The following is a 25,885-nucleotide window of genomic DNA, read 5'->3' on the forward strand; positions in this document are numbered from 1 at the left end:
ATTCCGAAAACGGTATATAGCTGGAACGACACAGCAATATGAGGGCGAAGAAGAAGCGAGGAAGGTTGAAAAAGTAATGACATCCGTTGTTCGATCAAGCGTGAATCCGATAAAAGGACAGAAAGATAAATAATTACTCCTTATCGACGAATGATATCTCTAAACAGCTGTCAATTTTTACGGGATTTCAATATTTTTCTCTCTTTTTTTTTTTATCAATGAAGGGCAATCAAGCATTAGATACCGACGAAACGTTCAACGTTTCTATATAAAAGAGGTAAAACTTGCTAGTCAACAGTTATTTCTAAGCCGTATCGTCTTCCGGGGATTCCGATCAAGGAGGAATCGCTTCCAAAGATACGTAATCATGAGGCTGATTACTTTCCTGGGAATAGTTTTGCTCACGGTTGCCTTCGGTGAGTGTATTGATAAATAAGTGAGTGAATGACGAGTAATTAATTGATAAACATATATGAATAAATGATCTGGTCAGTTTAAAACGTGCGATTGAATTTCTAAAACGACAGTTGAACCGGGGGTCGTTCACCGGGAAATTTACGATGATGATACCTCGACCATCGTACCGGATACCGATCGCTTTTACCAGGAGGATGAGGATGGAAATTTGAGGGAGATAACCGACGACGAAGACGACGACGAGTCCCTTACGCAAACGAAAAGTATACTACCGGAACGGGTGTTCTTCCATTTATACACCAAGGCGAACCGGGAGTCATCGCAGGAGATTTATATCGGAGACGACGATGCTCTCGCTAACAGTAACTGGGACTCGAAGAGGCCAACTCGCATCATAACTCACGGATGGATAAATTCTTACAAAAGTATCATATGTACCAAGATTCGTGACGGTGAGTAACTGAAATTTCAGCAACGTTCACTGAAAGCTGAAAATCGTTCGCTTGCGAATAAACTAAACAAACTGGTCTTCCATACCTGCAGCCTACCAGGCCGAGGGTGACTACAACCTCATTCTTGTCGACTGGTCGACGATTACCTACAGGCTTTACGGATTTGCGAGAAGACGTGTCTGCATGGTGGGTGAATACATTGCTGAGATGATAGACTACCTTGAGACAAAAGGAATGAACGTTACGGAGCTAATCGTGATCGGACATTCGCTTGGAGGCCACGTTGCTGGTCTTGCCGCTCGCCACGCGACGAAAACAGTCGGCTATGTTATCGGTAAGTGATAAATTTGAATCAAATCAGCTAGCTGAGCTAACGATATCATCCATTTAACGCGACAGCCATCAACAAAGGGTAATGATCATGATAAGCAGACAGGCAACACCAGCGTTAATTGGTGACCGAAACATGATCTGGTTTTAAGAATGGCATCAGCTGACCACAATCCAAATTTTCCTCAGCTCTCGATCCGGCTCTTCCATTCTTCTGGTTCTCCGGCCCGGAGAATCGACTTAGTCGTAATGACGCGGCCTATGTTCAGGTTATCCACACCAGCGCTGGTTTGCTGGGCTTCGAGGAGGCAATTGGCGACATCGACTTTTATCCGAACGGTGGATCCAGTCAGAACGGATGCATCCTTGACGCCGTAAAAATATGCGCGCATGCTCGGTCCTGGATGTACTTTGCCGAGTCCATAGTCAGCAAGGTCGGTTTCCACGGAAGGCTCTGCGAGAGCTGGAAGATGTTCAAAAAGGGACGATGCACCTCGACCACCACGACCTACATGGGTGGCAGTACTCCAACCACCGAAACCAAATCAGGATCGTACTACCTCGAGACCGGAAGCTCATCGACTTACGCTCTGGGCGTGATATAGACTGTCAAACACTGAGTAACCACATGACTGGACTTAGTGTTATCGTTATTGTTCTTTGCCTATTGAAATGAACGCAAATGTACACACACGCAGGGAAAGAAATAAATTATTTGTATTTTTATGTACGAATCGTAAGCCACGTATACACTCTCCCATTATTCCCGTTTCTGAAGGTCGTTTGATGGAATGCTAAATGTAAGTACTTGGTGAAAATTCCGATACAACATTGAGCAGGTCGACGAGACAAGGTAATATTAGGTATCGATGTGAGAGGTTCAAATTATTGTGGAAATGAACTACCCTTTGACCCTACACCGTGAAGGGTGTGAGTGAACGGAAAATGACATGCTCCGCACCGTGCGATAGGGTCGCAAGGTGGATCTACGCCTGCCCAGTGGTGTAGGGTAGTTTTTGCCCACTTGAAGAAACGATAACGATCTTGACAGCTATAACACTGGGCAAAGATTGCTTAGGAAATGGAAACAAACTCCTGTCTTGCCCTTCGTTTTATTGGTGTGAAAATCTAATTTTTTGTGGCTCTTAACCTCGTCTTTTCATACTGACGATTTCGGAATTCATACAGTTGAATATCTCAGGGTGAAAGTTTGATTATTGTAACCACGAATGAGCGCATAGGATGTAATCGAACAAGGATACTTTAATATCGCAATCTAAATTAATAAAAAGAGATCCAACGCAAGATGTGATTTAATGATACGGTGTACGGATTTATTAATTTATTTATTTGATCATTGATTTAAAAACTGAAATTGATGCTATCTAGCTTCTTCTTTCAATTGAGCGTGTACAGTTATACAGCTCAGATCATATCGAGTAAGATTGTGAAGATATTGCGAACATGATTCGCGTGCCTAGAATCTGAACACTTTTAGATTTATGGCTCTGCTAGAATTTAAAAAAAAAGACTTTGGTCGCGCGTAAATACGATAAAAAGAGTGGAAACGTATATAATGATTGATAATCAACGAGCGATATCTCCGTACCAATTTTGATTTACCTCGGACAAGGTTTTTTTTAAATTATATTCTACTTTTATCTTTATCGATAATCGGCAATTAACAATGAAATTTTGATGAGGCGATGAAATATCCTATAAAAGAGTCAGAACGAGATGTACAACCATCACTTGAGTAGTTGCGTGAACCCGGAAGATTGTGAGCAAATAATATTCAATCATGAAGCTTATTTCCCTTTTGGGAATAATTTTGCTCACTGTTGCCTTCGGTAAGTATATTGATCTGGTAGTAATTAAATAAATACACATATCTACATGAATTGATCGAAAGAAACAAAAAAGGAAAGATGATTATTTTTTTTTCATCAAATTACAGTGCAATCGGGAATCGTTCGCCGCGACACCGACACCGACACCGATGACTTTGACGACGAAGATGATTCTGAAGAGGTTGTTTGGGACGAAGATACATGGTACGAGGAAGATGAGGATGGAAACCTGATTGAAATAACCGACGAACTTGGCAGCAATGAGACCCTTGAAGAAACGGAACTTCTCCTACCGGAAAAAGTATTCTTCCATTTGTACACGTTGGACAACCCTAGCTCATCTCAGGAGATCTACATCGGAGACGATGAAACGCTTGCCAGCAGCAATTGGAACTCCAGCAAACTAACTCGCATCATAACTCACGGATGGGTAAACTCGAAAAACAGTGAAGCGTGCACCCTTATCCGTGATGGTAAGAAATGTTGCCGGAATGTCGCCACTTCCGGCGCAATGTTTTAACGCAAGCTCACGAAGCTCGTTCGCACGCGACTGCACTCAACGAAATATCTTCCACTCGCAGCCTACCTGTCCGAGGGTGACTACAACATCATCGTCGTCGACTGGTCGAAGATATCGAAGCAGCTTTATGGGTTCGCGAGAAGACGCGTCTACATGGTGGGTGGATATGTTGCAAAGCTGATTGACTACCTGGAGACCAAGGGAATGGACGTTTCCGAGCTGATCGTCATCGGCCACTCCCTTGGCGGCCACATTGCTGGTCTCACGGCTCTTCAGGCGACGAACACGGTCGGCTATGTTATCGGTAAGTGCTAAACTTGAAGAGATCAGCTAGCCGAGTTAACGATGTCATTAATTACGTAAGAGTCAACGATCGATCCTTATCACTTAAGGTGTTATGGGACGTGTATCGACAACCAAAAGTCAGTCTCGGCGAGGATATCGAAAACAAATTACCTTATTAACTTGGTCGTGTTTGAACTTTTCAGATTTCTATCTCATCGACAAGTGTTCAATATTCTCTTATTTGACATTTTCACTTTTGGTTGGTAATATACGTTCCATAACACCTCAAAAAAACGGCCATTGTCGTAATCAGTAACCAACGGTTGAAAATTTTTCATCATTTTTCACCCCCTCCCAGCTTGTACTTTACCCCCTACCAACCATTCGATTTTTCGCAGCCCTCGACCCGGCTCTTCCATACTTCTGGTTCTCGAGCTCAGGCAGCCGAGTTGCTAAGGGTGACGCGGCCTACGTTCAGGTTATCCACACCAACGGTGGTTTGCTGGGTATCGACGACGCTATTGGTGATATCGACTTCTACCCTAACGGTGGATCCAGTCAGAATGGCTGCATCGTCGACGCCGCCGGTTCATGCTCGCATGCCCGAGCCTACAAGTACATGGCCGAGTCTATAACCAGTGACGTCGGCTTCTGGGGACGGCTTTGCAAGAGCTGGAGGAGGTTTAGATACGGACGTTGCAGCTCTACCACCACAACCTACATGGGCGGCAGTACACCAACCACTGAAACTGATTCTGGATCCTACTACTTGCGAACTGCGAGGTCCTCGCCTTACGCCCTGGGAGAAATATAAGTTGACAACGCGAAAAATTCTCGTTGTCGGTGATGTTTCCTACTTTCCAACGAATGTAACCCTCAGAAAATGAATAATAATTGTTTAACCATTGAATAATAAACCAAAGAAACCATTCCGGCACTCCTTCATTTCCAAACTGGAATCAATCCAAACCATAGCTAAGAGCAAGGTGTCTCTGGGGTGCGAAGGTCAGGTATCGTAGTAACTGTCCGAAATTGTGACGACTGTCGAACGCGTGGCGAGTAGACAAACGATCATTGTAACTTGCAACCCAAACTACTACGAAGGGTCCGAGCGAACAGGAATACCATGAAAATGAATAGAAAAGTCCCAACTGCACACGTGTCTGCACCGAATGAAGGGGTCCCAAATCCGGAATGCACCTGACGTTCGGACCCGTAGAGTTTTCCCCACTTCAGGTCACAGTCTAAATCCTTGACTCGACCGCGTGAGTAAAGGTAATGAAATCTCTGACACAAAAAAAAAAAAACGAAGCTGGGGCTGTGCAATTTTCAAGAGAAGATGGAGAGGACTCGTTTCATACGAAATGAAAATACACGAACTCTGGACCCTGTTCCAATCGCATAAGATTTAATCTAAATCGCAGCAGCAGCAGTATCGGATCAAGTTCCTAACGGATTGGAGAGTTGGTCTATTCTAAAAGTGGGAAAACTCGTCCGGCATTAATTCTATGAAATAAAAAAAAAAAAAGTCCCGTGCATGCATGCCTATATGACTCAACGCGGGCGCGTTCAAGGGATGAAAACAGCGGGCCGCTGGATTACAGACGTCCGATATCCGTCCCGAACCATCGACGATACGAGGGTCAATAACATCCCGTTCCACCAACCAACCCAGCACTCGTTTTAGGTATAAGCCACATTGATAGATAGATAGATAGATAGATAGATAGATAGATAGATAGATACTCTCCACCATTTTGCAAGTTCAATTTTTTCCACTCCCAGTGCTTTCTTTTCTGCTCGATATTCGTAGTCTCGTCCACTTGTCCAGTCCTCAGCACTTTCCGGTTTTAATCTTCCACCGCAGGCGGTTCAATGCAGACGGATGATGCATTCTGAACTTATTGCTTCGATTGGCAAATAATGTTTTCGCGGAAGATCGAACATTCGAGAACCAATATTCCAAAAGTATATTTCTGAACCATCAGAAGATCCAATAAACCGATAAGACACTCGTTCGTGACCTCGACCCTCTACAATGTTTGATTTTAATCATACGCCGGTATATTTCTACACTTTTTGCTCGACCGAAAAATTTCCGGCGTCCCTTCTTAGTCCCCCCTCTCCCATTTTTAACGGGTCAGCCGTTTGAGGCACCGTGAGAATCTTGGCCAGTCGGAGACTCACCCCGTTGGTATAATCCGTATGACCGTTAATAGAGAATGTCGAATGTCCAACACGACTCGAGGACCAGTTGGTTAGCTTTTTTTTTTATGGAGTTGGAAGAAAACGCGGGGAAAGAAGGAGATGAGGAAAGATGAGGATGCTGACATGCTGTGCACAGCAGACAGCAAAACAGGATTAAGTCACGACGTACATCGGAGCACCAATACGCCTATGGTGAAACCTGATATTGCTGGATCACATGCCTGTGTGTGTGTGTGTGTGTGCCTGTGTATTTGGATATAGGAAACGGTCAACATCGAGGGTAATTGCTTCTCTTACTTTGGATCGCGGCTTTACTATTCTTAATTGACCATATGCCGTTCCTCCCTTCCTTTCAAACATTTTGAATTTCAATTGGGGATCGAATTACTGCATTATATGTGTAAAAAAAAAAAACAGAAACCGAGGACGCCGCGCCTTATGGCTTCGGATTTAACCATCGATTTATAATGTGAAAATAAAAAGAAACAGAGATCACTCAAGGAGTTTAAATTTACAAAAAAGTCGAACCCTAGTCATCGGTCTTTGTTTCGTTTCTAAAATTCCGGTTTTGGTTATTCAAAATGTAGTTCCAAAGTTCACTCCGCACTAAAAACTGAGATTTTAATAGACGAACTGGTTCACTTGCAAAAAGAAAAACTGACCAGCACTGGCAAAGCTCCTTAGAATATAAGAAAGAAAAAAAAAATTACCGGCTTCAATTCATAGAGTGTGCATGTAGTTATATCAGAATTATGGTTACAGTAGAAACGTACCGAAGGTGTCAGACATTATATAGCGTCAGACTCACGGACATTGAATGTAACTTGAAAAAGACTTACCGACGGCTAACGGGAAGCTGAGGAAGAGTTTCATGTCAGTAGCGATGATGCGGTTATCGACGATATCGTAAGCTCAGGTCATCATCAATTTTCGGAACGTAAAACTCTGGTGCAACGGTAGATTGCAAAAGAATGGAGTCGAGTTCAAGAGAAACTCGGTACACACTCGCACAGTAAAAAACCGCGTAGTTGAAGACACCGACCTAAAACATCGAAAGAAAAATAAGCACAAAGAGACAGAGTGACGCGGTGAGAGAGAGAGAGAGAGCGAGAGAAAGAGAAAGTGAATGATTTTTGAAAAACGTATTACAAAAATTCGCGACCGCGGAGGCAGCGCTTGCAAACCAACGAACGAACGAACGATTGTGGATGCGACTGGCTTGTGATGCAATATAAATTAAACTGCATCCACATAGAGTTGCACCCCAATCAGGCCATCCATGTCCCATGGTCTCATCGCGTGTATAGTGTATTATCGGCGGTGATCCCGATGCGAGGTACGCGATGCGTTGGTTTTAGTGCGTCAAAATTTTGCACGCACACGCCCCATGAAACGATCTGCGTGTTGCACCCCGGCAAATCAGCGGCGGGGAACCGATCAGTGCGAAAAAATTTTCGCCACAACCTATGGGTACCATGCAACGATTGCAACTGTGTGCACCACCCATACTTTTCAACCGTCATGCAGACCGGAATCACGGGGTGCATGTTTTTGTATAATGCGTCACTACCAGCCGTTCAGTATCATACGTGTACACTCTATCAAAACAGATTTTTTACATAAGAAATTTAAAAATTCTCATGATTTTTTCAATTGTATTCTATCACGTGTTCGCTGAAAAAATATATATTATATATCTATTTCAATCGTTTAATCATTTACACATTTTTTTTTCGCCAATCTTTAATCGACGAGATAAGAAATTGTATATGAAAAGTTTTTAACGCTGGGTTAGTATCGTTTTTGTTCATCCGATTTTAATCATTGATTTTCATCGAGTACCGTATGTACATAAATTCAATCCCTAAAACGATAATTACGTAACGTGCAAAAAAAATTGAAAAAGAAATGAAAGGAGAACGAAAACAGATTTATTTTCCTTTATAAATATCGTCTCTGCTCACGGTCTTTTTTTTTTTTTCTTTTATTTTATTTTACTTTACTCTACCTTTTTCCCTGTTAAATCGTGCATATCATACAGATATGTACGGATTGTGTAATAGATGGATATACACATACTACACACAATTGCATTTCGTGTATTTGCATATGCATATATGTTTGCGTGCGTGAGAACGAAAGATCGAAGAGTTGAAAGGCCGGAGGTTTTTTTTAATTGAAAATTCAAGCACTCTTGTCGTCTTGATTGAGGACTTTACCTACCTACCTACAAAGGTTATATACATACACACGTGTATGTATGTATGCCTGCGATACTACACCCGAGTTATACCGCGAATTTCCCTCGATATACCTTACAGATATAGATATACCGTATGCAGTGTAGTCACCCATCGATTGGTTCCACATAAATAACAGCCCGACCAATCTAAACTTTGACTTGCGTACGCGCGGAATTTACTTTCGAATTGAAAGGAAAAAAAAAAAAAAAAAAACAACTACGCCAATTTGTATTCGAAATTCAATCGACTTGACGCACCTACGTACATACTTACCGTACATATACGTATACGACATACGTATCGTAAATTGTGAAAATTACGAGAAGATAAACGACGTAAGAAAATCACAGAAGATTGTTGTGAAAAAAAAATAAAAAAATTTGTCCCATTCTCCTGTTGAGATACTAATTTTTTTCTTCAATTTTTCTTACATCTTTAAATATTCTTTTTTTTTTTTTTTTTGCAGGATTTTTCGATTCTTTTAACTACTTTTAATATCTTTCGCTTTTTTTTACTTTTTTTGCTTTTTTTGTACGGGGTTTTTTTGGATTTTTTTTTCTCTGCTACTCGCCTTTCTTTTTCTTTTTTTTTTTACTTCGCTACGACTAAACTTGCCGCAACTGTCAAGCGGGCAATAATTGCGGCCGATGCGTCGTATCGAGCTGCTAGAGGTAGATTTGGAGATCCCGTTGTTGCCGACTGAGCGAAACCGACCTCTGCGTTTGAATTACCGTTGTTTTTCGAACGCTTGGCGTCACGCGTGCGCCACAGGCCAGAATCCAATTTCTAGTTCTGAAAGCCAACGTCGGATGGCGCCAGAAGTTGGCCCGCGTTTAACGAAAATACATGTGCAGGTAATGCTGTATTTTCCGATGTATGTTGATAAATTGATCGTCGAAAGGGAAATGAAAAATGTGGAGGAACAAAAAAATTGCTGAACAGTTGGTTAAAATATTTAAGAAATTTCCGCCGGAGAGGTGAGAGGGAGAAAAATTTTTATTTGAAAATAATTCTATTGAAAAAAGCTTAAATTTGGTGGGAAAACAAGAAAAAACGAAATTGAAGTTGAACGGTAAAGCGGTAAACAGAGGTGAAAAAATAAATCGCGTGATAAACTATGTTGGGAAAAAAATCAAATTTTACGTCGATGAAAATTTGAGACTTAGCATCAGATTACGAAATATTACAGAAAAGATAAAACAGTGAAGATTAAGGTAGAAAATGATGTGAGCTTATTGTTTGAGTTCTTAATTATCGAGATTAGAACGTACAAGCGAGACTGATCGATTTATTTTCCTACTAATCCGTTTTGATGTTTTTATTCTGCTGGTTTCAACGTATGACTCGATGAAAAATTTAAATTATGGAAAACCGAAAACGAAGAATTGTCTAAAAGTAATAAGGATATTAAAAGCACGTGCGATACAAATCATCCGCGTATTGTTGCTAACTTGGAATAAAGGCTGGTCAGCTATTTTACGTACAAGAGTAAAAGGCGCGCACCTACTTAGCAGCGATGAAAAGTCGTAATCGAACAACCAACCAGACAAACAGGCATACAAAGAAAAAGGAGAAAAGAGTTGAATAGAAAAAAAATAAACGTAAATAAAAAAAAAAAAAAAAAAAACTGCGAAAGGGAAGAAAAATTATGTGAAAATTTAGGTGAGTACAGTCATTTATAACCGTAGCTATGGTGTCGGGAACTTGGAGGGTGAGAAAGGGGGATATTCCGAGTGTCCAGCGGTGGCTACTTAACGAAATATTTTATTCCAAAGGCAAAGAGGGGCGGAGAAGTGAGCGGGAGCGGTTCAAAAGTTCACTTTTATGAAAAACAGCCTCAGGAAATTGCTAGGAAATGGCCAGCGCTCGCCGAACTCGACTGTATTATGTATCTCTCTCTCTTTCTCATTCCCTTTTTTTCTCACCCCTTCTCTCTCTCACTCTCTCTCTCTTTAAAACCCACCGAGACACTCCCGGTTGATAAGGATTCGTGAATATATATACAATATATGGAGGATTCTTCCGCAATCACGATGCTCGTTTTAAACTCAGTACGAAACGAAATCACGTATTCATTAGCAATTTTTTTAATATGAAACATATCACTTTGAAATCTGTCTCGTGTGATTTTTTCTTTCCATATTTTGAGTTCCACCTTTGTAACGAATTATACATTTACCGCTGAGCAGATTAGTTACGATAAGATTTTCTCAGAGTTTAACTTTCAAGTTATTGAAGAAAAAATATTATTCTTCGAAAATATTCAAAGTGACGTGGAGTTTCCGGAGAATCGTCCGTACATGAACGCGCGTGTCTTAAACAAAAAAAAAAAAAAAAGAAAGAAAGAAACCTCTAAAAATTATCGCATCAAGGTTTCTGAATGAGTACTTTTTGTTGTTGCCGCCGTTTCTGCCTTCCCTTCTCGCACCACAAAAAGGGTTAAAAGCCGTAGCTTGACCAATTTTATTTTTTATCTTTTCACGCGTGTATTGCATATATCTATAGATATGTGGTTAAATGGGAAACTTTCGTACACCTGCGGAAGCTCGATGTTAATATACATGTATATATCTATAATATTTGAAAATAATAATTATAAGGTAACGAAAAATATTTAATAAAAAGTAAATAAAGTCGATAAAGAGAAATAGACAAAAAAAAAGAAAAACATATCGCACCACGGGAGAAGGTTGAAAAATAAAGATGCGAGAGGAAAGAAAATCCTATCTGTAACGAGGAATGAGAGAAAAATATAAGAAGGAAGGAAAATAAACAAACACAAAAGAGAAGGCAAATGATTATTCGAAATTTTAATTGGACTGAATGGGTTATAATATCGGTGTAATTATCAATTAGCGTAGAGCGAGCGAGCTGCTAGGTAACGGCGGAAGGGGAAGGTGAAGAAAAGGAAGGGGGGGGGGGGGGAGGCTACTAAATCGGAGAATCGGAAAAGCGGATGGCGAAAAAGCGAGCGAGTGAAAGTACAACAATTAAGCCGGCGTTAAAACGATCGGCAACGCCTGGGAGCCTGGCTAATTCAATCATCCGTTCGCGTTTCTGCGATCAGCTAGTCGACATACGTACCTACGGTTCACTTCGCCCTCCCCCCCCTCCCCCCTGTCGCCACCACCCCCGATCGACCGACGCCCCCGCATTCTGTGCATATCTCAACCGGACATTGGTCACAAGAAAATTAACGCGATGCAATTCACGGCGATGGGATACGTGAAACGAAATTTTATTTCCACACGTTTTTTTCGTAAAGAAAAAACGAAAAACTAGCAGAAAGAAAAAAAGAAAGAAGCGAATTGAGAATTCGATATACTTTTAGAAATATAATCAATGATATTGTTTACGATGGTATTTATTCCTGAATTGATTTTCCATCAACTTCGATCGATAACCAGTTTTTTAAATTATCTTAGATGTCATTTTTCAAGTACCGTTGTTTGTTTTTTTTTTTTTTTTCTATTGTATTTTCTATTTCCAATTTTATAAATCTATCGGTACAGTAGTAATCAAGCGTAGATCGAATTTTAACTGATAATACCGAGTGTGAAAGGAAAAAAAAATCTCGTCACTTCTCACGACGATGAAAATGATCTCGAACAGGAAAAAAAAAAAAAATACAAAAAAAAAACTATCTTTCCAGCTTAATTATTCTGTAAAACTGTTTTTCATTCCGTCCCGATAATCGAAAGACACAGTCGTTGTAAAACAAAAAGACAAAAAGACAAATAAATAAAAAAACGCGAGCAGTGGGATGTTATCTTTCGGTTTCCCGAACCCTTCGAGTGTGCAGATATGATTAACGCATCCGGGGTGATTAATCGTTCAATTACACAACGGTTCCGGCATCGTGCCGCCATACAGAGACAAAACAGCGTCTAGCCTCGGCAGTGCAGCAGCCGGGTTACATTATACTTAAGGAAAGTAGGAGAAACCGACGTGAAGATGAGGAAGTCCGTGAGATATTTCAAAATTTGTGTTTTGTTCGCAGGGTGGTTTCCCTCTTCGCGGTGCGCGTGTGTGTATATATATATATACATATATATGCATGCATGCGTAGAATATTCACATCGAGCGAAGTATACAGAAACGGTCAGTCTGTAAATCACTCCGCATCCTCTACCCTGTCATAGGATCCCAATTATCAAATTGTCCAGCAGCTTATACATGTGTATGCAACACCAGAGACCGAATAAGAAGAAGACATTGGCAGACCAAGGCTAACCGGTACGGAACTCCGTCTGGTGTGGAATATCAGTGAAAACCGAGAAACCGTGGTGGTGAAGAAGGGGGGTGGCAATAGATTTTACCGAGGAGTAAAACAACCCTCAAGACTAGACTCGGCCGAGAACGATGGGACAATACCAACTACCATCCACAGAGATTTATACGTACCGCGGCAGTCTGTTCGATCTGAGTGGAAACCAGTATCCGACCCTCGCAACTAGCGCGATTTCGTCTCTTAACGCGCTTGAAACGCACGGCGAAACACATTTGGGCTACCAATCCAGCTCCACTTCATGGTCATGGTCGTTCAATGCTCTCTGCTGATTTCCTTCGCCGCTCGAATGACGGCGCGATTGAATTCAGGATCGTTCGGTTTCACTTTTTGATGAAGCATCTTGATCGCCACAAGGTTCGTGATATTTAATCTATTAATATCAAGATGTATTTTTTCTTTCGTTTTTTTTTTTTTTTTTTTTTTTTTTTTTTTTTTTTTTTTTTTTTTTTGACACGAACGCGGTGCGAATAGTGCTGTGAATAATCGTTTCTCGAATTTTTATTCCCGTGCCGATCGACCTGCAGAATTATCAATCGAAACGGTTAATTAATCGACTGATTGGAAAAACGATTGATCTAAACGGTATTAATTTATCGATTAATCGCACAGCGCTAGTTTCGAGGTCTCCTTAAGATGTATTTTCAACAATTCAGTGATAGAATTGCCTCTGGCTAAACATGTGATTGAAAGTTTCAAGTTTTTATGCGATGGTCATTGACTAGCAGGTATGTTGTTTGATTGGTCATTTACCATTGACGCGTTTAGTTGGGACGGTCTTTAAATGTATGATGAAATAGATTATTATCGAAGGTTGAACATCACGATGAATTCTTTGATCAAAAAGAATTACTTGAATACATCAATGACACGTTGAGAAAGTTTTCGATTAAAAAAATGCCAAATACGTGATGAGAAACGTCAGAGGAATGATAAAAACAATAAGAAAGAATATAAGAGCCATACATACATATATATATATATATACATGTATCATATAGTTATATCCTATGTTACCTGAGTAAGAAAAAAAAAATTTGTACACAAGAGGGATGTGGCGAAGAAGTGCATAAAGATTGCATGTGGCTGCGGTTTGATGGTGAAAAATAAGAGGACGTGGCTTAGAGGAGGGGGTGGTGGAGGGATGACGTCGTAGAAACGATACGGCCCTCTCAAGTTGAATCAAATCTTCGCCGCGTGAATAGGGAAGAATTGTTGCGGTGATAAAAGTAAAAGTAAAAATAATAATAAAAGTAAAACGTCAGGTGAAAGAAAACAGAGGAGGAGGAGGAGGACGAAGAGACTTGACGGAGTTTCGTCTTTCGTCGAGAGCTTGCGAGATTTTCGTGTCCTATCGTAAAAATAAACACGGACCAACGGACGTGGCACGCGAGACGATCGGATGTTTCAGGTATAAAAGAAACACACCCTCCGCATCTCTCGCAACGTCCTCGTAAAGACTTGTCATATAATTTTCTCGTTCTTCTCTTATTTCGCCACTCTCGGCGATTCGACCGACGTGCAAAATAAACGAGAATATAAAAAAAAAGAAAAGGGATAACCACGATAAGACGAAAGAAAAAAATAAAAACACACACACACACACAAATCAACGAATTCATTTCACACGACGAGAAGAAACATTCCCTAAAAAAATTATCAAGCAATGGTTTGTTCAAAAAATTTACTGACAACTTTTGGGCATTGTTGTTATTCAAATTTCATTTGACTTACACGACTCGAATTCTCTACCCTTGAATTACGAGGAATACCGAGAGGCGAAGAATCGAGAATGAAAGAAAGAAAGAAAGAAAGGAAAAGCCAGGGATGTATGAGGATAAATTTTATTATCCCATTACATCGCCCATAGAAAATGATCGCCGCTGTCTCAATTTTGGCGGCAGCGTTGTTGGTGGAGGGCGGTAGTGGGGGTGTGAAAAAGATCGTTTTGCGATTTTCTTGCTGATCGAAAGACATCAAGGGGTCAGGTTTTAAGGGGTGGTAGAAAATTCACGATTCCCGCTCGTAAAAACCAAAAACAGATTCGCCGCGTCCTGAAACGTCGGTCAAAAGAACGTTGCCGGATGAATCGCGGGATAAAGTGAGAAGGCTAAGGTTGATTCTCTCTTTTTCGGAGTCGGAGATGAATCTCGCGAATTTCTCTGTGTGTGTGTGTGTAGAACCACGAGTACATTTCAGCGGCTTAAACCGCCTGTCACGGACAAGGTTCTTTCTCCCCTTTTTTCCCCCTCGCGACCCAACAACCCCGTGGTGGAAAAAGACATTTAAGAATTCGCCACTACAAAGGTTATTTCGAGAAATAAAGTGCGGGTTTTAGTGTCGAGGAGAGGGAGGGGGAGGAGGACTTGGGAGGGGATGAGATGAGAGGAGATGAGACGAGACGAGACGACGATGACACCGTTTTCAGAATACACGTGGGGTGGGCCTCGAGGGTTTTTTTCTTTTTTTTTGAGGGGGTGCGGTAAACTTCTCTTATCGTCACTAGAAAAAGAAATCGCTTGCTCTTTATAACGCCGCGATTCGCGTCGATTTTTGTATCTTGACTATTCGTCTAATGATTTTATTCGAGTCGTTTCTGCAAACGTTGTAAAAATGTGTGCCGAAGGATGCGGAGAGAATCGTCAAGTTAAAATCTGCCGTGTCAATTTTTTGTTTCCCTTTTTTTAATCCGTATTGAAAAAGCCTGAAATTCGATTTTTTCACCAGCTTGCAATGTTCCAATTTTCCGTTATCTCAGAGTAGCATGAAATTTACAACAGATTCTAATGACTTTTTTTTTTTTAATGCGTAAATCCGGGCGGTCTTGATATTCCGAAAGCGTATAATTCCGAATTATTTGGCGGCGAATCTTGAAGTAAAGAATTGAAACTTTGAAGAAACGACCAAGTTTCGAATGATCGAAAACCCGACGGCTGAAAGTTTGACACTCCGTAAAAATTTGATTTATTTTCACCGAGTTTGACCAGAAAAAAGTTTGAAATTCTCCGCCCTTCTTTTGCGTAATCGTATCCCCAGCCTGAGTCCCTTTTATCCCATTTTCATTTTTATTCCGTTTCTCAACTTCGCCGTGCCATCTTCTTCTCGCGTTTAACGGTCAACGTTTATTATACTTGTAACTGTTCCCTCGCCTACAAAACGACAAAGCTGTCATATGTCTCTCGCATTATGCGCTCCGCCGGCATTCCCGTGGCTCTAAAAAGTTGGAATTACTATACGAAGTGGTTTCGCCGCATTCTAACCGCGAGATGTTATTATAACAATATACCCTGCATCAACTCGAGAGAAATCAAACTTAGCAAAGAAAACCGCAAAAATCATCGTAATTTTCTTTTCAATTAAAATATTTATAACAAATGGGCGAGAATAATCTAGGTATTATTTTATGTGTCGGTACAAGAAAAAATATAAAAATCTTTTTACTTCAAATTCTATAAAGAAATTGACAATTTTCATCTGTCTCCCAAAGTTTACTTTGATTCTTCCTAAGCTGAACAGTCAATTGTTTTTTTTAATATTTACTTTCATCTGGAAATGTAGAAGACTTGAGCTCGAGTTTTGACCAAGGAAAATAAATCCCGCTAAAAGTCTTCTCAACTTTTTTTTTTTTCTTCCTTCGGTTTCAATTTTTTCGTATAAGGAAATACGCATTTTTATTCTGTCATTTTTTTTCTCATCTTTTTAGATTTTCTCTGCACGATCGTGTGTAATAAGAGAAGTGGAAAAAGAGAGAAAAGTTTTAAGGGAGGTGAGAAAAAAAAAACAAATAAATAAATGAATAAAAATAAAAAGTAAATAAAAATAAAACTTTTCGCCGAGTTGTATCGTCTGGGAATCGTATAAGGAGGGAACGAAACGAGAAACGAGGATTTCCCAAACCCCGAACACCGTTGCAAGCAATATAATGTTTACCTGCGGCGATAAAATAAGACGCCCGTCAAGAGTTAGTAGTTACATCTGACTGAGTTGGAACAGGGGAACGAGGATGAGGAGAAGGACAATGAAACGAAAGAGCAGCAAAGCAAATAGACAGAGTATCTGACTAGCTCGGTGAGGGAGGGGGGAGGACGTGTAACAATTGTATAACAAATCAACCGAGCGATATTGCTTTTCGCCGTACATATTGCGAGTAAGGACATTCGCCCGGGACTTCCATTTTTCGGGATCTCTTTTGTCGATTTCGAATAAGAAAAAGTAGAAAGAAGAGGTAAAACGAGAGATAAAAAAAAAACAGCGGTAATTTTTTTTTTTCAACCACTTTACAAAACATTTCTGAGAGAAAAATTATCTACGACGGATGAAACAAGTCGGAGAAACGGTGGTTTTTTTTTTTTTTTTTTTTTTTTTTGGCGATGCTTTTCATCGTCACGAAAAGTTACGAGTCTGTCGGTACGTCCGACAAACTTTCGCGATGATTTCGAAAACGGTCGAGTGAAAAATCTGTAACTCATAGGACTTGGCAGCCTAATGAAAGAGCTTTGAAAGCAAAATTACGAAACAAAATAATTTCTAAGAAACAAAGGATATGTAAATTTTTTTTTTTAATTATAAATATACAAACTCGGTAAAACTTGATCGTTTATTTAGAAAAAGTATATTTATGTTGGTTATTTTTCATGCCCATCATTTGATTGTAAAATCCTGCAAGTTACGAATTTTTTTATCCAGGCGTTTTCGACATCTTCCGATTCCAGAGATTCGAGAACGCAACGATTCGTTGAAGTTTGAAGAAAAGTGATTTCAGAAACCGAAAGCAATACTTTTCTCACGTCAGCCAAGGTTAATGAAAATTCATCAAAAACGGAAAACGAAAATTAATTGAAATTGTAATGATTCGTGAAAGATGAAGAAAAATTGAACACACGTTATACAAGATGCTGTTGTATTTTCATCTCAAGTTTGTTTTTCGTCTGACTCGAGCGGCTGCGTAGTACCAGCATTACATACGTGCATATATATATATACATATATGCATGTATATAAGGAGTACAACGTTTGATAAATAAAAACAAATTCAAAGATAAGCTTTAATTACGCGTGTATAATATTGTAGACTTCATAATTGCCGCACTTTATCGTATATTGTAAATGTATGTATTCGTGTAGATAAAATATGCATAGTATGCCTGTGTATTGCAACGGATGGGTGAAATAAGTTAATAAGGCGTGATGTATGAGCGTAGAAAGATGAAAGAAAAAAAAAAAAAATTTACGCAAGCACACCGAGACGAATTACGATTTAAAAACAGATGTCATTGAGAGCAAGAAAAAACTGAAACATTATGTAAAACACAAGACTTACGATTATTCGGTAACGGATATATTTTTAAAGAAGAATTTTAATGCGGAAAAAAATTATTCCTTCGTTGATGTGTTTAGCACGAAAACAATAAGATTCTAAAATAAATAGTGAAGGTGAATGAATAAGAATTGATGGAATAAATAAAATAACGAACGAATAAAGTACGTTAACTGTGAGATTAAAATAACAAGAAATCGAATCATCGCCTTGTCGCAATTCTTTATAACTCATTTTACCCACAAGTCTACTCTGTAAACTGTTAATGTCGGTATACAACAATAAAATCAATCGGAATACAAAGAGATTGGATTGAGAAGGGGGGAAAATATCCTGAGAATTTACGTGTCACTGGTTTTTAATTCGAACAATGAATAATTCTCACGTATTGTATGTATATTAGTACATAACGCAACAAGTGCAGCGTTTATACCTTGGGGAATTTTACACGCGAGGTTCTCGATGTTATACGCAGTTTTTAATTGATAACGTTACGCGTTGCGTTAATTACATCGTTGCTTTTATATCATCAATTTTTTCAAACGATTTTTTTTTTTTTTTTTTAATTTCTTCATCTATGACACATGCATAAAGTATTTTTCTACAGTAACTTAGACAATGAGAGAGGAAAAAAAAAAAAAAGCTTCCATTCACTTCGATGTCTGTATTTTTTTAAACGACCAATGTTTTTCAATATATAACTTGCATGGAATGTGTGTGTATATACGTATAAAGTCGAAATGGTGGAGAGCAATAAATATGTGATATGTAATCCGTGTACGTCGGGTAAATAAATGTTACAGCTCCTGGAACTCCCGGGTCAAATGTTAAAATAAAAATCGACTAACCGCGGTTCGCAGTCAGTTGATATGGTGAATAATACAACATGTTTTGTGACCATTGGCAATCAAACCAATATATCTGAAGACGTTCTAAGAAATTTCCTGTTGCGTCGATGTGTGTATTTTCAAAAAATTTTCAATCCGACTCGAAGGATGATAGAAATGATATTGTTATATAGTTTGTTGTTCGTGGAGTAGCAGATAAGATACCGAAAGTTTTGACAAAATATTATCCGACTCTGGAACTCCGGTATTATACGAAATCAGTATTACAAAGATATTTGAAAGGAAAAATAGACGAACGAAGAAATCGCATCTAATTAAGAAGATCAACGTCGGACATCTTCGGAATTTTTAATCAAGTGTTCTGATTAAATACACGACATGTAAATCAGGTAAAAATTAAACAACTTACAATTCCTCGTCTTCTCGAAGCAAGATCACGTCACACAATACGACTGAAATATCACCAAGTTACCAGCCTGAAAAATAAAATAAATAAAAAACAAGTTAGCTTGATACGAATATGCAGAAAGATTTTCATTTCTCATATTACAAGTAATTAAGCAAATCTCTGAAACTAGGTAAGTATGTGAAAAAAAAAACATCCCGAATTAATTCTCTCGACGAGCAAGACTTGACCTAAAAAATGAAAACAATTGTGAAAAATCTAGAGAAGAAATTGCGGACATTTGTTTCGTGCGACAATTTCTTGGATCTGTGGTTCTGTAATGATTTATATTGCACGCTTGGATTAAATTCCTTGTAATCATCGGAACGGGTGGAAAAATTTGCGAAACTTGTCGATAACATTGAACGAGAATAATTGTATTTAATGACAGTTGAACATCAAAGGCATGGAAGAGAAAAAAGAATTTGTGGAAAAAAGAAAAAAAAAAAGAAAAAGAAAAAATTACGACAGTCTTTTTTCTAGAATCTTGCCGTTTCTGGAAAGACGTTGAAATTTTTCTCTAATAGTGGTTCTAATCGCCTCGCAGTCGCTTTGACCCGTGTTCTCCGTCTCCGTTTGTGTCACATGTACGCAGAGACACACGATTATGGAAACTATCGCCGTTACGATGGGGGAACCAAACTGACGATGAGACTATAAGTAGGTCAAGATCCGTGTCGAGGAGTCAGTACGACTTCATTAGCGACCAGAAGAAGTTCGCCCGAGGTATAAACGGATAAGAATTTGTCGTTGAAACCGTGAGTAACTTTCGCTGTCGATTTATATTCTCGGGATTCGACAGAGGTAAAAGGGGGAAGGTGAAATCTGTTCAAAATTTATGGTGAAGAATTTTTTCAAAGAATCATCGAACCATACGATGATAATTGTTCAATGCGATGACGTAAGCGGCGTTTATCTAGTTTTTTTTTTCAATATCAAAATTCTTAAAGATCCGAATTCGTTCGGACAATTTACGATGTTAAAAAATTCTTGTGCCAATTTGTACGTATAACCGGTTCGATTAGTTTTTTATTAACCTTGCACCGATTCACGTTCAGATGTAAATAAAGATCTGACGTGAAAAATTTTGGAAAATAGAGATTGTGCAAAAATACGACATCAGTTTTGTTTCTCTACGTTACGCAATGGTAAATAAATTACGCGCAGCGTTGTGTAAATTCCAAGAAATCAGAGGCTAAGAGAGGTCAAGTTATACTTGGTCTGTTTTCAATTTTTATTATCTCTATAACGTGGGCAGAATTTAGCAGATAAATTTACGAGTAAATAATAATTCACTGAATAGCGAAGGCTGGGTGCGAGTCATTATTTTAAATTTTATTTTATTTTTTATTCACGATTAATTCTCGCCTTGTGTGTTATACACTCAGTTACCTATTCTTTCATTCCCATTCGCCACGTATATATAACACAATGGGACTGGGAAAAACCTTGGAAGCGCGGACATGTTTCGATTCACAAGTGATTCACACACTATACAGTCATTAACTTGGAATTAGTTTCACGTCACTTCTCTCTCACTCTCACTGTCAATATTTTAAAAGGAATATAGCAGATATGACATCATTCCTATATCTTATACGTTCGTTATAAATTTCCGCGTTTATAAGGCATAAAACCTGTGCAGAGCCTTGCACAGATTTGCTGTTTTTTTTTTTTTTTTCAATTAAATTCATTTCTCTCCAATTATGATGTAGTAAAATTGAAGTAATCGAGGAATTCTGAAAAAAAGGAGTGCAGAAAAAAAAAATTGCCATTGGTTGAATTTCAAGATTTGATGTGAATTGAGAAATTTTATGCACGAATCAACGAGAGCTTTGGCGAAAAAGTGAAATCGTGAACGTAAGAATAACGTTGTTTTTTTCTTCTCTTGCAGTTATAAAGCGACCGTTTTCACGTCACAGAAAGAAGAAAACAAAAATAAAGGCAAATATCAACCATGTCGAAGCTTCTGTTTTTCGTTTGCATCGTTATGCTGGTTGGAACCGTAATCTCGGCGACCACGAGTTACGGAAATACGAGGCACTCAAGCTCCATCGCCGTACCTAGATCCACGCAAAGAACAGCATGCGGCCGTCACGGCGACTCTGTGAGTTGATAACAACAACGTAAATTATAAGAACAACGACACGAATACGACAAGCGATTTATTAAAAATATAAAATATAGCTGTTACGAAAGGAGAAATCAAGAAACTAGAATTATAACAACAACAACAATAATAACGACAAAATTATCTCATTCGTTTCACATATGCGGAATTCCATGCGAGCCGAACCGCAGTTTTTGATTTTGTTGAAAAATTTTTCTCCAATTGTCCCAACTCTGAAAAAGTAGCCTGAAGTTTTTTAGATTTTTTTTTTTTTTTATTCAACTTTGTTATCTACTTTTGTCTCTCTCTCGTTCTCTCTTTCTGTATCGATTGTGTCTTTATTTTCAAGTCGAATCAATGAAACGTAAGCATCGCATATTTGACTATTCGTTTTTGTTAATTGTTAAGGGAGGGGGAAAAAAAAAGATAGGCGAAACAAATGAAAAAACATAGGTACTCAATTCTTTGTCTGTATAATATTTGTGTATAATTGGTTTTCGGGTCTTTTTTTTCTACATTTCTTCACTGTTGCGAATATCTTTTGATTTTTCCGATCACGTTTCGGACAACGTACAAGCAAGGATAAAAACCGATCTGTGTCGTAATTGAAAAGAATCAAATTTCAGTGCGTCGGCAGAAACGCCAAGCAGTGCTGCAGCGGTACAAGTTGCCATCCATACGCGGGGAGATGCCAAGCAAGAATAACCGAAGCAGATCTGGCCGAAGCCAGATTCAAGATTCTTGGAACCAGAGAGAAGGCCCAATAACCTGACACGAATAATTGTTTGAAAAATATACTTCCGTAAATTTCAATAATGTAACGTAATAAACACAAAACGATGAAAATTAAGCATAAATATAATGCATACGTATTGTACGTGACTTGTTTAATTACCCTATGTATAGTGAAGAATGAAAATGCATGGATCGGAGATGAGAAACCAAAACAATATAGAAATTGAATAGCAAAAAAACCCCGAGTTTTGCTTCCTCCGGAGAAATTCTTCCGAGAAGAATTCGAAAAATATTACTGATAAGAATTTCCTGCGTTTTATTTTATTTTTATCTTAATTTTCCCCCGAGACGATAACGCGGCAATAAGTGAAATTCGTTGCTCAAAAAAGGCGGAAAATAATAAATGAATGGAGATGAAAAACGAAACAGAATAAATGAAATTATTAAAAACGTGATTATGTTCGTGATTACGAGAAGACAAATTATAACGATGAACGTTGTTTCGAATTTATTAAACGACCGACACTAGAAATCATCCGTACAGAAATAGGCGATTATCATGATTTTCAACAGAAATTTTTGTCCAATTAAACCAGTTAGAGAAAATTATATCATAGAAGATTATTACTTGAAATTAGTTACTATCAGAGCGATGTCTGCCGCCGTTTGAGTTTGTTGCATTCGTGCAGACACAATTTACGGTTACGATTCTTAATTTCCACTTTGTTATGCGGCCTGTGTACGCGTTAGGCACGTCAGAATCAACACTTGTTCACTCCGTCCACACGACGAACCGACAGGTCGCCTTTGTGTTGGAGAAACCCGAGAGGCTATAAGTAGGCTAAGACCGGCGGTCGAGAAGTCAGTGCGACTTAATTTGTAACGAGAAGAACATCGGGAGGTGAAAAAAATAAGGAGAATAACTCAGCGCAGAAACTGTGAGTAATAATAATTTTAGATTTTTATTATCCTGGAAGGAATCGAGTGAAATGCGTGCAAAGAAAAGGCTGAAAAAAAAGGGAATCAAAAATCAAATCAAAAATATATTGCTTACCAAGAAATTTAGATTTTTACAAGTGAAACATTTACACCTCTCTGTGTCAAAAATTACAGATAGAAGAATGTTTAAAATAAAAATTTTCAAACTCTACGCAACGTCGTTGAAATGCGGGGACGTAAGATCCTGGAAAAGATCGAGGAATTGTTGATTATTTTTGTGAGCGAAAAAAAAAATTCCACCAACTACGATCTGTTATCCTCAATTTTCTTTCTCGTCTCGGATCTTGGTTTATTAACAATCTGCACGGCAACGTTAAGTATAATGACCGTTGAAATCGCAAGAGCAAAATACGAGTCATTTTTTATTCCTTTCTACCGTCGTTAAGCATATTTTTTCATTCTTTCGTTGTGCCTCAAGCTTTACTCAACAGCTGGAATTTCCGTGGCAAGAGTGAAAAAACCTTGAACAACGGCACGTTTCGATTCGAGCGACTCTCTCGTTGATTCACTCGCAATTAGCTTCACTTTAACTTTCTTTCTTTCTTTCTCTCTCTCACCGTTTCTCTTCCTATCTTCCAAGTGGAATAACACCGACCGTAAGATTCTCGTACCTCACACTTCGTGAAACTTCGGAACGAACAAGTAAGCAGGATTGGTTGAAAAAAAAAAAAAAAAAAAGAATGCAATCACAATAACCACGAAGAGTGTTCGTTTAATTGGATTGATAAAATTATACAATCAACGAAATCGTGCGAAATGAAGTGTATTTTTTTTTTTTTTTTTCACCTCACTTCTTCATTACACCCGATCGTTTTTGTTGCAGATAAGAAAGAGAAGCGCGTAGTAACCAAGAATGTCGAAGCTGCTTTTCTACGTCTGCGTCGTCGGCCTGCTCGTCGGAACCGTTATATCGGCGTCGACTGGCGAAAGACCGACAAGCGTTGCTGGGCCAACATGCAAGAGTCACGGCGACCCGGTCGGTTCATGATAATAATTATATTAATAATAATAATAATTACAGCAACAATGATACGAGGGTGAATAACGAACGGCGCGATAACAACGAAGATAACCTGCACAATCGTTTCGTATCGAAAGTCAGAAAAGCAATAAAATTAGAGAAAACAAAAAAAAATGTTCAATCAAAAAGCAAGCTAAAATGACAAGCCTTTTGCATGCCGCTATTAATATATCATATTATTTAATACCAATGATTGCTTTTGCTGTATTTATTTTTTGCTTTTGCATTATTAGTTCGTTTCTACTGCAGTCGTTAATTGGGATCAGTTTTTTTTTTTTTTTTCAATTAAGTTGTATGATTCTCTTGGAATTATCATCGATTTCTCTCGTGTTTCTTTTTTTTTTTTGTTATTTTTTACAACCTATCGTCTCGTAAAACAATCGGTTGAAAACTTTCCATCTCGATCGAGTATTCATTCAAGTATCTTGTAAATTATTATTTCTTTCTCTCTCTCGCATTTCTTCGATTTTCTCCACATCTTGATCAAATCTTCGGCATGCGGTCGTGTAATTGTATAATGCAATTTGTTTTCTCTGTTTCGTGCAAGCTGTATCAATACATTTCATTTCCAGAAATAAGCGACATTTCTATTCGATCAATTTTTTCCGCTCTCCATAATTTATTGTAAGAATAATTCAGCTAGCTCTGCCTTTTGGCTGAGGGTGAATAAAAATAATCAGATTTTGAAGTAAGAAAATAAATTATTATTTGGCTGAGATTCAGTGCCTTGTGGTGGAAGAATGCTGTCCGAATTTATGGTGCATGACTTACGCTGGGAAATGCGTGAGCAAACAGAGCCCAGGTTGGAGGGAAGCAAATTCGACAACACCAACATCAACGATGGAAAACGAGGGTCCGAAAATGGACTCATAAGCTTCGATTTGGAAGCTTTTATTTATAGAAAATAAGAAAGAGAAAGAGAAAAAAATTACAAAAAATATAAAGAAACCGAAGGAGAGAACCGCTTGCGGCATCATTTCATATAGGTATAACAAATTCATGCATTGAATTTTTCTTTTTCTTTTTTTTTTGGCAATTTAATTCACATATACTAAAACATCACATCATTAAAAAAAAAAAAAAAAAAAGAATTAACAAACGAATGACAATGAGTGGAATGAATATGAAAACGGATCATTGTAACGATGGTGTTAAGTTCTTGTCGCTTTTTTGCCACTGCTTCAAATTCAATAAACCAATAAACGAAAATCTGTCCATTTGTAAATCGTTTTAATATGATGAAAAATATATCTGATTTCAGTGCAACACGCAGAGCGAGTGCTGCGCAAATACAAGGTGTAACAAGTACGCGCACAGGTGTCAAGTGATCATAACCGAAGCAGATCTGACAAAGAAGAAACAAAATTAATCGTTCAACGTTGTACGTGAATAATAACGACTTTCATGATTCGTTATGCGTGCTTGTACAATCATTCTTCACAAGTACACGAACGTTGATACAATGCGACGGGAACGAATTATGCATTCGAATAAACATGTGTAGCATGTATATTATTACCTACTTTTATGCTTTGTACCAGCTTTATTGTATCATGCGTCTAACGAATAAAATTTATGATAAATAATGGGTCAAGTCTAATCACGGAAACGAATCGATGAAACACATTCCGCGGAATTAAAGAGAAGAATCGAAACGGAGAATTAGGAAAAATGTCGACTTGTACTTTGCGATTGCGAAATGTGAAATGCGTTTTATTAGCTCTGTGTGTGTGTGAAAAACCCGTTCTTTCGATTGCCGTTGTCAGTTAAGGAGAAGAAGAAAAATTTTTTTTTAAACCCACAGGACGAAAAACACA

At 38.5% G+C, this 25,885-nt stretch overlaps 4 protein-coding genes and 1 long non-coding RNA gene across 5 annotated transcripts in view; 4 read left to right on the forward strand and 1 right to left on the reverse strand.

The window, feature by feature from the left end:
• Positions 1–7,274, reverse strand: part of LOC124308811 (uncharacterized) — a 35,019-nt gene extending 27,745 nt beyond the window's left edge. The window contains exons 1-2 of the long non-coding RNA XR_006909101.1: positions 7,212–7,274; positions 6,902–7,104 (exon numbers count right to left, since the gene is read on the reverse strand). This is a non-coding gene — a long non-coding RNA (uncharacterized LOC124308811). The remainder of the gene's footprint in view (positions 1–6,901; positions 7,105–7,211) is intronic.
• LOC124308802 (pancreatic triacylglycerol lipase-like) lies at positions 329–1,921 on the forward strand. The gene is made up of 4 exons (XM_046771897.1): positions 329–416; positions 528–869; positions 961–1,203; positions 1,389–1,921. The coding sequence occupies exons 1-4, from the start codon at positions 368–370 to the stop codon at positions 1,802–1,804; spliced, it is 1,050 nt and encodes a 349-aa protein (XP_046627853.1). The 5' UTR covers positions 329–367; the 3' UTR covers positions 1,805–1,921.
• On the forward strand, positions 2,920–4,783 carry LOC124308801 (pancreatic triacylglycerol lipase-like). The gene is made up of 4 exons (XM_046771896.1): positions 2,920–3,049; positions 3,157–3,522; positions 3,631–3,873; positions 4,253–4,783. The coding sequence occupies exons 1-4, from the start codon at positions 3,001–3,003 to the stop codon at positions 4,666–4,668; spliced, it is 1,074 nt and encodes a 357-aa protein (XP_046627852.1). The 5' UTR covers positions 2,920–3,000; the 3' UTR covers positions 4,669–4,783.
• A 12,563-nt stretch (positions 7,275–19,837) lies between the features above and the next one.
• On the forward strand, positions 19,838–22,190 carry LOC124308808 (omega-conotoxin-like protein 1). The gene is made up of 3 exons (XM_046771919.1): positions 19,838–19,961; positions 21,126–21,310; positions 21,940–22,190. Exons 2-3 carry the CDS (start codon positions 21,161–21,163, stop codon positions 22,078–22,080), a joined length of 291 nt encoding a protein of 96 aa, XP_046627875.1. The 5' UTR covers positions 19,838–19,961; positions 21,126–21,160; the 3' UTR covers positions 22,081–22,190.
• Positions 22,191–22,832: 642 nt separating this feature from the next.
• LOC124309013 (omega-conotoxin-like protein 1) lies at positions 22,833–25,654 on the forward strand. Its single transcript, XM_046772230.1, has 4 exons — positions 22,833–22,986; positions 23,871–24,023; positions 24,792–24,938; positions 25,330–25,654. Exons 2-4 carry the CDS (start codon positions 23,901–23,903, stop codon positions 25,435–25,437), a joined length of 378 nt encoding a protein of 125 aa, XP_046628186.1. The 5' UTR covers positions 22,833–22,986; positions 23,871–23,900; the 3' UTR covers positions 25,438–25,654.
• Positions 25,655–25,885: the final 231 nt, after the last annotated feature.

Source organism: Neodiprion virginianus, chromosome 7, assembly GCF_021901495.1.
Source record: "Neodiprion virginianus isolate iyNeoVirg1 chromosome 7, iyNeoVirg1.1, whole genome shotgun sequence".
In the NCBI taxonomy this organism is placed as follows: Eukaryota; Metazoa; Arthropoda; class Insecta; order Hymenoptera; family Diprionidae; genus Neodiprion; species Neodiprion virginianus.